Consider the following 12,887-nt stretch of genomic DNA (forward strand, 5'->3'; position numbering starts at 1 on the left):
GGCGGGCTCATTTGAAGAAAAACTTATGAGGATTTAGCAACATTCACATCATAAGTGAAGACAATTGTGTGGTTGTTTGCTTATATTGACAAATCTGATTAAACCACAGCCACACAGTATTTTCATTACTGTGTTATCTGCCAATAATTTAGTTCATTGTTTTGTCTATAAAATGTCAGTAAATAGTGAAAAATGCCAATCACAATAATGTTGTCCTCCCTCTTTCCCAAAAAATACTGTCGCTAATGTCTAACATCATGCACCTGCAACCTTGTGTGAGCATTGTGGCACTTATTCACGTTGGCTTTTCCTTGATCTACTGTGGCTCATTTGTACAGGATGTTCATTTGAACAAAAGTGTCCGCAAAATAGATTAACCTAAATGTCTTCAAATGCAGCAGTCCAAAACCCAAAAGTATTCAGTTTACTCTCATATGAGACTAGAAGAAAAACATAAAAATATTCACATTTCAGAAACTGTAACCAGTGAATTTCTGCAAAAGGTCTATTTTAAGGGCGAGAAAGAATAGCAAACCAATTAATGAGTGGCAGCGTGGTCATCATCACACCCTTTAATTCCAACAGTTCGTAAGAAAAAAATATTACAGCGTATATAAACATTAGGATCACTGTAGCTCCTCTGAGTGCTTAAATTAAGCTATGTTACATTCGACTCAGTCACAATGCTGACAAGATGCACCTCAAAGTCTATAAACCTTTCTTTACAAAGTTACGCTATAATTTAACAGCTTTGAAGTAAAGCTGAATTTACACAAGATTCCTAAGACTCACTCGCATATTGCATCCGACTCCTCTCTCAGCAAGGCAAAGATGGTGCTAGTATGTCTGTACAGTCTGTTGTCTGGTGTGTGTAGCAGTTATGATGAACCTGAAGATCGAGGTTACAGATGGTGTTTTAAGTATTTTACTGGGGGTAGGCCTCAATCACCATGGCATGACCCTGGAAAACAATACAAGTTTGTCAGGAAAAAAACAAACATAAAAAGTTAGATGGTCTAAACAAGAAAGAAAATGGAAGCGATGTCAGACTTTTTAAGACCATTATGAATGAAATTTAAGACCTTTATAACAACATCAACTGAGCCCTAAATTCAGTTTTTTTTTTCAAACCAAGAATCGTTAAACTTGCACTTCCCCAAAGCTGAAGAATAAATTCCGTTTTACGTCTATGGTACAATCCGAAAGAGACTCGCACCAATAAGTCAAAAGCTGATTGGCTGCAATATAAGTTGCATGTTGGTCTCATTTGTAGTCGTAATACAGCGAAATTATATTTGGACCAGCGAAAGAAAGAAATACAACACCACGGAATAATAAGAGAAAAATAAAAAAACATTTATGGTAGAGTTGCATAGTTGTAGGGAAATTAAGACCCGTCTAAAATAATGTAAGACCTAGAACACAATACTCGCCCCTCCCCCCATGTTTCCGTAACTGTCATGACTAACTGACTAACTGTCACTAACCACCACCCCCTCCCCCAACCATCTTGTCGGTGATTGGCTGGAGTGGTTTGTTGTATTTTGGTGCACAGCCTGTGCCTCTAGTGTTTGTTTGACGTTTACGACCCCTGTGTTGTCTCCGAGACCGGGCTTTTTCACAGTGTATTCAGGGGGCAGGCAGCTAGCGGATCAAGGAGAGATGCCTACGATTTGAGACAAAAATTAAATTGCGCTGAAACCATGCAGGCACTCATAGTACACCTTTAAGACTTCTTAAGGCCTAAAAACCTTTTTTGAAATTTTAGACTTTTTAAGACCCCGCGGAAACCCTGAAAACCTGGCTTGTGTGACTCTGCTGTCTCATGCACACATGTCAGCCAGTAATTACCTGTCCTCCAGCAGCACAAGCCGCCACCAGTCCGTACTGTCCTCCCTCCTTCTGCAGCCGGTGTGCCACTGTGGTTACCAGCCGGCAGCCTGTGGCACCGAACGGATGACCCAAAGACAGAGAGCCTCCCCACAAGTTGAACTTCTCCATGGGAGGAGCTCCCACCTACACACACACACACACACACACACACACACACACACACACACACACACACACACACACACACACACACACACACACACACACACACACACACACACACACACACACACACACACACTTGGTCAGACTGATAATTAAACTTGTACTTAAGTACTTATTAGTGTAAAATCTAAATATGACACCAGTACCACATGTTGATATAAATCATCTTGGCCTTAATTTACTGTTAATCTGTTGCAGTATGACCAGTGGCTATCTTTACCTTTGATTTCCTGCCCAGGTACGTCTGACCGAACCAATCTGAGTCCAAAGCCTTCATATTTGCCATTATCTGGCCCTGGAAAACACACACAAACATCCACAGAGTTACCATGGATACCAGACAGAAAACATATTGATTTCGACTGATTTTCGACATGAAGTAGACCAGTCAAATCTTACTCAGGCCATGACTGGGATTAAGGCAGACACGGAAATTGAAAGATTCTAGTTTAATCATGCATATTTGTAACTTAAAATATCTGGGGAGATTGACAGGACATATTCACCCACCACTACACAAGCTCATACAGTGTCTCTCTCCCCCCCCCCCCCCCCCACCGTGTTGCGATAACTTACTGCGAATGCCTCATGGAACTCAAAGACGTCAATATCACTCATGGTCAAGCCAGCCCGTTCCAGGACCTTTGGTGTACCGTACGTCGGCCTGGAAAAGTTAAACAGGGCGCAGTGTCAAACCTCAGAATAAAATGTGTCTCTACCTTCCAACACAAATGTACTGTACTGTAGGTTAAAACACACACTAGGTTGGCTTTAACAGTTCCATCCCAAATAGTATAAGAACCCCATGTTTTGCAAATGTTGCTTCGCTTTTTTTAGCTAAACTAAATTTGTGAACTCACCCCAAAAGCAGCTGATCTTTGGGGTCCTGGGACACGTAGACAAAGTCTCTGCCAGGATGCAAATATAATATGATCAGAACATCTGAAAGGGCATTATTGGGGAAAACTGAGGCTGCTCTACCAAAAACAGAGGGTGCAGATACCTGAGGTAGGCTTTAGGCTTGTAACCCATAGCCAAAGCTTTCTCTTCAGACATGATAAGCGCAGCAGACGCACCGTCAGTCTGAGGACACACACACACACACACACACACACACACAAACAAGCAGTGTTTTTAATGCCAGGGCAGTTTATGAATGGTTCCACTTGTGAGCGAAAACAGTTGAAAGAGAATCTGGGGAGAGCAGGGCTATACAAATTTGTTTCATTAATGGACCAAAAATGTTACCAGAAATTCTTAGGATAATAATAATAAACAGAAAAATTAAAAAAACAAAAAAAATCAAAGCCAAAGTTGCTTAACAGTGTTTTGCTCCAGGTACTTTGTAGCTTTGTTTTTGCAGATGGGTGTGTGTAGCTTTGATATAAATGAATAAAGAATGAACGCGTTTTGGAACCGGAGGAATTAAGGACACTGAGTGCCGGGTTTACCAGGAAGGAGGAGTTTGCGGCGGTGACTGTGCCGTGAGGTTTAACGAAGGCGGGCTTTAGTTTGCCCATTTGCTCCATGGAGGATGGGCGGATGCCGTTGTCCTTGGAAACAATATCACGACCTGGTGACAACAAGCACAGACAAATGACATCTACTAGTTACAACAATATAATCACCAACATTTAAGTACACAACCATCCATAAAATTCCTGAAAACTAATAGGACGTATTCAGCCACCCCTAGTCTGGATCAACGGAACAAACCTAGAGCTAGCAAGCTACTCGCTGAAAATGGCAAGTTTTGAAGAAAATTTGGATTGTGCAACAAGGCAGGCCTGCTTGGCTCTTTTGTGGAATGTTTGTTAAGATTTCCAAAGAATATGTTGTTTACTGCATTTACTCTCTAACTGGGACGTTTTGGGACCGATTGGTGGGATTGCTGTGGACCAATACACACGGCGATACACTGGTGAGAGCAAATTTCTTTTAACCATGTATCCAGCTAATTTAAATAGTTCACGTTACTGTATTGTGTATGTGTGAACAGTTAACTTCATTTAACATTTTATGTTGTTTTTGTTTTTTTTTGCGGGGTGCAAATGTTCCACCAAAACAAGCTCTTTCCGGAGATTAATTTGCCGAGGCAGCGTCCAGAGCTTAGCGCCGCCCTAGACGGTTGTGATTGGTTTAAAGGTCCAGTGTGTAACGTGTTTAGTTGTTCATTATCAAAATCTGTGTTGCCCGTTCACAAACTTGTCCTTTTTCATGAATATTTACCACCACCATCAATTCCAAGTATTCCTTTTGGCTTGAAATGTTACATTTGCACTTGCATGAACTGGGGTAGACACTCCATATTCATGCGCCATCTTGAAATACGTTAGCCGGTAAGGGACATACAGGACATACTGCTCTGCCTTTCGCGTTTTCGCTGTCACATGATAAACTCACAGGTGCTGCTAATGCTGCTAATGGGTATCGTAGCTTCCCGGCCCCAGCAAGCTTGAAGAAGGAAACATGGAGGACCACACATATTCAAAATCCAAATTTCAGGAACGGGAGTCTTCTTCTTCGCCCAGAAAAAGAAAAAGGATATTGAAAAGAGCAAAAGCGCTTTTTGAAGTGTGAAGGCGACCGTAGCTGTAATACGTACTTTGAACTGCGTGGTGCGAGAGAGTTGATTGCGATATATGATCTCAACGCTAGATGGGAGAACTTCCTACACATTGGACCTTTAAAGAAATGCAAACAACCAGAGTGTATTTTTCTCCTATCCCAGAATGTTTGTGTGGTGGAGCCAGACCTTACTCCACAGCGCTGTGGAGATAGGGCTGGCAATGCGAGACTAAACCATCCCTAACCCTTGAATGTGTGATGTCATGTATCTTGAGTTTAAAGAGTGGAGCACTGTTTACCTGGCACTTTAAAGGAGATGACATCCTGCAGCAGACCGGCGTCCTGGGCCTGTTTGGCCAGAGTGTGTGATCGCACAGCGAACTCATCCTGCTCTATTCTGGAGACCCCAAATGCAGCAGCCAGACGATCAGCACTGTGGCCCATCGTTTCAGCTGTGGAGAACTCAGCCACAGCAGGAAGCTACAAACGCACACAAAGACACAAGAAATTAAATTTAACAAACTGAAAGTGGTGTAACTCTTAAGAGATTTTAAGTGAATATATACCTCGGGGGAGAGATGTGCCAGCCGGATACTGCCAATCAGACTGAGCCTCTGGCCAAGGGTCTTCGCCCTGTTGAGGGACAGCATGGTCTTTCTCATCTTACGGCTGTGACGGATAGGAACATCGGACATGAACTCCACCCCTCCTGCCACAACAGAGTCACACTGGCCTGCAGCAATCAGACCAACAGCTGGAGAGAAGGACGGAGGAAAGAGAGCCAAACAAAGGTCAAACAAAGAGGAGGACAACCAAAAAAATCTTAATCTTAATGTATGGGCCTTACTGTAATGGCAAGAGGACACATCTGACCTCGGCCTCCTGCTGTGATCCCCCTTTATTATTTCCCCTTCATTGTCATAAGACATCTGTGTAGTATTTCCTTATTTTCCTCATCTATAACATGCTCAGATGTTGTGGTGTGTTACGTCTTTAGCTCAGCTTGAGTGCTTGTTTGTTTAGCTTTTTTTGTTGTTGTCAAGATTAAAATGCATTTGTATTACTTCCAATTGATTCTCACAGCAGCAGCATACAGCATAACATCATCGTTGTTGTTTTTTCTCCCAGCTACAATGTAAGACTACGTAGTTTAGTTTACTCTCAGAGGCGATAAAAGCCATGTCAAATGGAAGAGGCTTGGTGTAGAGATTACTTTCCCTGACATACCTGAGGTCATTGCCTGGTTGGAGGAGATGCAGGCCATGGTCACGGTGTGAGCTGGGATCTTGTCAGAGAAGCCTGCACCCAATGCTGCCTGAAATCACAGTGAAAAATGAAGGAGATGCACAACAAAATAGCAGCTCAAAATGCTCCTTTGGTTAATATTATTAGCCTTAGCATGTAGTGGTAATGCTTAGGACAGGGCTGTAGTACTTGAGTCCAGACTCAAGACGCTTTTCTGTTGTCTCTGACTCGTCTTGGACTTGTTGGTATTTGGACTTGGACTTGTCTCGGTCATTGGACTCGCCAAATATTCTAGTTGGTCTCGACCGAGTCCAGCACTAAATGCTTTTGTTCTAAAGTAACTTCCTCCTTCAAAACAAACCATAGATGGAGCGTGCTTGTTCAGAAAACAGGTATTAGTTTAATTAAAAATCCATCTAGAACAGGTATCGAGATTGGTCGCCTGGTACACACCTGGCTGCATCATATTCCTCAATCATCAGGCTTCAATCATTTTCATTTTGGCCACAGACACAATGTCAACGAGCACTTTGTACTATGAATTCTTCAGGACAAGTCATAAGTTCAAGAATGGGAACATTTCCATTTTATGTTTTAAGTAAATAATATGGCTTAATTTGATCCTATAGTGTTTTATTGCACTTGCTTTTTGATTATTACAAATAATAAAGCAAAATGATCATCTTAATAGAAGATATACTGTCTCTCACATCACATAAATTATGACCAGATAAGTAAATGGTCTTGAAGAGGATTCTTTTTTTTGCTGTCTCGGTATTGACTGTCATTTGGACTCTTGACTTGGACTCAAAGTTTTTAGGACTCGGTCTTGACTTGGACCTCTTTGGACTCGGTCTTGACTAGTCCTGGTCTTGGACTTGTCTTGGACTCGACAAAGGTGGACTTGACTACAGCTCAGGCTTAGGACCAACGCTTAAAGAAAGTACATGTACGTTTGTGTGTGTGTGTAAGATAATACCTCTCTTGCTACATTGCTGGTTTTGACCTCCTGAATGACTGTTCCATAGATGATGTAGTCTACAGCATCTTTGGGTAAGCCCGTCCTGTGTAGCAGACCCCTAGGGAAACCCAAATGGACAATTTTAAATCACAGTAGCACAAAAAAAAAAAAAACTTGTTTTTTTTTTTAACAAAACACTCCACCCCCCTCTCACAGCTGTCAGTGTTGCTCCAATGTTCCTCTCTCTCTCCCCTCTTGTCTGAACTGACGTGTTTCAGCCGTTTTCAAATGTTGTAACGCCTAGATATTACATCTGAAGGTCACCCATACTTCACAGAACCCTAGTTATACATGTAACTCTTGTGTTTACGTCTAATCCGGCAACAGCTCTATTATTGGTCTATTACGTACCCTGGGTCATAGATTTTTCACAGATTTTTGGAGTCTAGACATTCTTCAATAACTGGATTTTTTTCTGGTGAAAAGGAAAATAACTTCTGTTTTAATGAACATTATAGGATGGGACAAGGATCAATTGACAAGTGTTATAATATATGACTGTACATGTAATTTACTAACATAAAAATGTACTTAGTATTAAGGCGCTGCTTGGTGGCCACTATTGAAAAAAAAAAAGAAGTGGTATCAATGGCCAGTTCATCGGAACAACTGCACGCTATGTCAGTAGGGCTGGGCAATATATCAATATTATATCGATATCGTGATATGAGACTTGATATCGTCTTAGATTTTGGATATCGTAATATCGTGATATAACATAAGTGTCTTTTCCTGGTTTTAAAGGCTGCATTACAGTAAAGTGATGTACTTTTCTGAACTTACCAGACTGTTCTAGCTGTTCTATTATTTGCCTTTTCCCCACTTAGACATTATGTCCACATTACTGATGATTATTTACTGTATATAAAATTTAAGTGTGAAGATATTTTGTTAATGCACCAATTGTCAACCCTAGAATATCGCCGCAATATCGATATCGAGGTATTTGGTCAAGAATACCGTGATATCTGATTTTCTCCCTATCGCCCAGCCCTATATGTCAGCAGAACGTAACTTGATTTATGATGTCAATTAAAACTCTGATGGTAGATTTGTTAGTGTTATGACACCACTGACACAAAAAAACACAACATATGAAAACCACTTACTGCAGAGCTGCTCTGGCCAAGTCATGGGGCATTAGGTCAGCATATCTGTAAACACAAACCAGAAAGGTACCTTCAAGATAAGACACTCTCTCTGTAAATGCCATTTGAAAACAGGCTTTCCCTCTTCCTAAAGTTATGCTGGTCAGATGCTCCAGCCAGTGAACTTAACCATAAGAAAAGAGCCAGAGACGTACGTGGTTCCAGACAGCAGGAAAGGGGTTCGAACTCCTTCCACCAGAACTATGTTCTTCACACCAGGCCGTGCCAGTGTCTTTTTGCTCTTTGTCTGAACTGAAAGAAAATGAAGACAGTAACAGGCAGTTAGACTCTGATAGTTGTGAGCTGACCTGAGGATTGAGTATTATCTTAAAGCAGCCATATTATGCTCATTTTCAGGTTCATAATTGTATTTTAAGGTTGTACCAGAATAGGTTTACATGGTTTAATTTTCAAAAAACACCATATTTTTGTTGTACTGCAGTGCTCTCTCTCACTGCTGCAGATCCTCTTTTCAGCTGGTCTCTGTTTTAGCTACAGAGTGAGACCTCTTTTCTTCTTCTGTACTATCTTTGATTACACTTGCACATGTCCAGTAGCTCAGATGTAGATCATGTCAGCTAGCTAGCTCCATAGACAGTAAAAGAAAGGCTGTTTCTACAACTTCGGTCAGTTACAAGGCAGGATTAGCTGGGAGACTTCTAAATGAGGGCGCACATGTAAGTAGTTCTTTTGTAGATTATGGTGAACTTGTGTGTGTTGTAGCAGTGCTTTGCTATTGAGAACGAGGTAGCATGCTAGCGTTAGCATTAGCGTTAGCATGCTAACGAGCTAATGGTTGCGGTTAGCCTGCTCGTTTCGGCTTGTGACGTCACAAGCCGTGCCGATTTTGAACAGCTCACCCAGAGACTGAAGGCAGGACACGTTCAGAAACCGTATCTCACTCTAAACAGCATGGATGGATTTTTTTCAAAGTTTGTATGTGTGTGGAAGCACCAGAGACACAACATAACACCCCAAATCCCAGAAAAAGTGATTTTTTCATAATATGGGCACTTTAATATCAAATTTTCAACCATTTAAATTCCACCTAGACAGGGTAGTTTTGCATAGGTTCTGTCTAGGATAAAAGAGGCTCACGATGTTCAGCTCACATTTTAAACAGTGGGATCTCCACAAGACTATAATCTGGATTGGTATGTAAGTGATATCACTTAGAGTAATGACTTACCCTGAGCCTGAAGCTGAGCTGTCATACTGAGAGAGCGTGCCCCTGAGACAGACAGAGAAAAACATTCCTTATCATCCTCAATTATATCATTTAAAAATAGGCTGTACTCAATATTCAGCAGCACATTAATATAGCAGCAAACAAATATATATATATAAAGGCAGTTGGACTGATCAGTCTCCCCGAGTTGGTCAAAAAAGTGCCTCGGAACACACCAAAGCGACGAGACGTAATACGTCTCCATAACAGCAGGCGGCGCTAATCTGTATTGTCGCCCAAAAATGAAAACCGGCAGCTGATTGGACGAAAGCGTCACGTCACGTGGGTCTGGTTTCTCCGGAAATTCAAAGACAGACTGTCATGGCGGCTTGTTCAGAATACGATCTCATATTGTACTAAAATAGTTCACCGAAACGTGTTTCTGAAAACATTTTAAGCGAGAAATGGGCCATGCAGTTGCTGAATCTGTCTTCATTTCAGATCGACAAAGGTCAGTTTAAAGGATTTTCGTCAGATTTTGAGAGACTCTAGTCACGCTCATCCCGCTCCTCGTTTCCGGGTTAGCACTCTACCAATCAGATTGGTCATTTAAGTCAGACTGCCGGCAGTGCCCGCCTTCCGATTATACACCGGAAATTGGCCAAAATGAAAGACGACGGCTCCTCGGACGGACGACGGCACGGAACACACCGAACAGACTCGAGTCACTGACCTCGCCAGACTGTCCGACGGCCGATTATCGGCTTAGTGTGTCTCGGGCTTAAGATATAATGGCTGAAAAGAGAATCAAGTCTATACTATACAACATCATCTTAGATGACAGTGTTGAGCAGTCTGAATTTAAAGACCAGACGTCTGTATTTTAGATTTTAGGCGATGATCACCAATCAATCGATTACCAGTTAGTGTAATGTGACAAATAGAAAGGCTAAATAAACAAACGTGACAGTGGCCAAAGATCACTGTATGTATTCATAATGACACATCAAACAATCTATTAGCTGTTGGTGCTGTACTTCTGACTCTATATATAGTATTGCTTTCACATATATTTGAATATGTTTATCTGTGAAACAAATAATATTAAAGAAAACGTACCCAACCACACCGCCCGGGAAGGGCGGACAGAGCCGCTCCACATTGTGTTCAGCAGCATGGAAGCCATTATGTTCTACAGAGAAAGAAACTGTAATTGTTACTACAAAGTTATAACCAGGGTTGTGATGAAAAAGTTTATGGCCCTGCATAACACTCATAACATTAACAGTATCGTTTTTTTCTCAAACAGAAAAAACGAAGACTTCCACTTAAACTGGACTGCAAACTGCCCGCTAATTCAATAATATACAATACAATAATACAAAATAGTGTTTTAAACTCAATGGGGGTAGGCTCAATAACAGAAACACCTCTCTGTATAATGCAGTACAATTCAGTAGCACCTCAAACTACATCCTCCAAAATAACCATAACATTGAATTAAGCTCTCTCTAAAACAGTTATAACAAAAATTGAACAATATAAACTGCATGAAGAGGACTTATTGCAAGACTGTTATAAGACTGGTATAAGATAGCATTACAACCTGTCCATTGCACACTATATATAGCCTACACTGAACTTTTGCACATACCTCAACATCTTTGCTCATCCTGCACTAAGCCTTACAGCCTTCTTTTCTTATTGTTAAGCATTTATATTTGTACATATTTGTTTGTTTATGTTAATATTCCTTTTAAAAATTGTATTTCTATATTTGTGCATATAAAATAAAATAAAAAATAAATATACAATAACATAATAAAATACAGGTGGGATAAAAAACAACAACGTGAGGGCTAGTAAAGGGAACCCACCTAACATTAAAATTAAAGACAGCTGTACATGCTTGCTACAAATTTGCAAATGAATTTAATTATTTTTAAAATATTTAAGGAAAGAAAGAAAAATATTTAAAGGAAAGAAAAGAATAAAAATACCATGCAAGGGGTACTACAGAAAACAAGGAAGAAAAAAAATTACAGTAATGTAGTATTTACACAGCGTTTTGCCACTGTGTCATAACTAAATTTATATAGTGCTGTACTCTTATAAACAGAAGATAATTTATCATTTATTTCCTTTTAATATGTGTATCTATGTACCATCCATCTAGTCACATTCCTTGTAAGTGTTACTTACTTGGCAATAAATCATTTTCTGATTCTGATGCATGTTTCTACATTCCCGTACAGTGTTTGCCAAAGTCTTGGCTTTCCTTGTCTGAATTCACAATGTCATTCTTATTTCATATATTTAACGGCATATTAACCCATGGGGACTATACCTTTTTGCCATCATTTTTAGGTGACAGTGTAGCCTGGAGAGTGGCATAACACCACACTACAAATCCTCTCAGGTTGGCTTAATACTCTAATCACATTAACTAGACATAACAATAAAGGCTTGCTTGATTGTTTATATGATTAGCTAATTTGACGTATGATTACCCCCAATATTCACACTCCATATAATACTGTGGAAATGCAACGCTACTTTGCTGTGGATCAGTAGTACTGTACTGTATTGATATACTTTTCCCCCCCGTGCTTTTTACTGCTACTCCACTATATTTCAGAGAGAAATATACTTTTTACTGCACTACAATTATGAGACACTCTGTTAATAACAATTACATAAATCTACATACAGTTTGATATGCTTATATGATATAATGCAGTATTATGCTACTATTCTACCCAGTAGTATTAAGTATCTGAAAATAATAATGCTTCTATATTATTAATACTTCTGTAACATTTTGACTTCAGGACTTTTAGTTGTAATGGATGTATTTTTAGACTGTGGTATTTCTACTTTAAGTAAAAGATCTGAGTAACGTTACTTCTTCCAACGCTGACCTCAACGTTACCCCTACTAACTATAAAACTAAAGACCTTTAGGGATTTAAGGCTCTACTCTGCTACGCATAATATAAATATATATACATATACACCACAATATGTCTTATTTATGTATTATTATGTAGGCCAGTATGACGGTCACCCTGCCCAACCCCCTTCTCTGCCTTTGACCCTTCACCTAGATTCCTATACTAGAGAATGACAGAGACAGAAATGCAGGATCACGGGACTTAAACAGGGTCATAACTATCTACGGATCGATACATTATTTGGTTCTTTAAAGTAACGTTTACAACAATCAAAAACACATGACTGAAACACTGTAAACAGTAAAACAAAGCTGGACGCAAGATGCAAGCTAACGTCAGTAAAGCTAAGTAGCTACTAGTTAGCTGAAGTGTCCATTCAATTGTGATCTATTTCCATAAATGTATCGTGATACGATCTATTCCGCTATGCTTGGGGTGAAGAAACGCATTTAAAGAGTTCATACCATGTATTGTCTCTGTCTAGTTCTATTATTAATAGTTATGGTTCAGATGTAGCTTACCTATATTTGAGTTCTGCCTTTGCCGAGACCTCTTCCCTGCTGCTCAAACTAACTGACAGACTCACCAGCGCCACAGTGGACTACGTTTTCAAGGACCCACCAGTGTGTTAGCCGACTAAAATATGCCTGAACGAAACATGGACAACAAATGAATGGTTACATACCTGCTCTCGTTTAATCATAAATTACAATACCGACACAATAT

The 12,887-nt window shown here is 40.2% G+C and overlaps 1 protein-coding gene across 1 annotated transcript; it reads right to left on the minus strand.

Annotated features, from left to right (window-relative positions):
* Positions 1-229: 229 nt before the first annotated feature.
* hadhb (hydroxyacyl-CoA dehydrogenase trifunctional multienzyme complex subunit beta) lies at positions 230-12,800 on the minus strand. The gene is made up of 16 exons (XM_031322376.1): positions 12,683-12,800; positions 10,328-10,400; positions 9,230-9,271; positions 8,196-8,292; positions 8,002-8,046; positions 6,851-6,950; positions 5,854-5,941; positions 5,193-5,380; positions 4,926-5,106; positions 3,510-3,631; positions 3,062-3,141; positions 2,919-2,966; positions 2,635-2,722; positions 2,279-2,353; positions 1,852-2,016; positions 230-961 (listed from the first exon to the last, which is right to left on the minus strand). Exons 2-16 carry the CDS (start codon positions 10,392-10,394, stop codon positions 926-928), a joined length of 1,422 nt encoding a protein of 473 aa, XP_031178236.1. The 5' UTR covers positions 10,395-10,400; positions 12,683-12,800; the 3' UTR covers positions 230-925.
* Positions 12,801-12,887: the final 87 nt, after the last annotated feature.

This window comes from Sander lucioperca, chromosome 19, assembly GCF_008315115.2.
Source record: "Sander lucioperca isolate FBNREF2018 chromosome 19, SLUC_FBN_1.2, whole genome shotgun sequence".
NCBI classification, from domain to species: Eukaryota; Metazoa; Chordata; class Actinopteri; order Perciformes; family Percidae; genus Sander; species Sander lucioperca.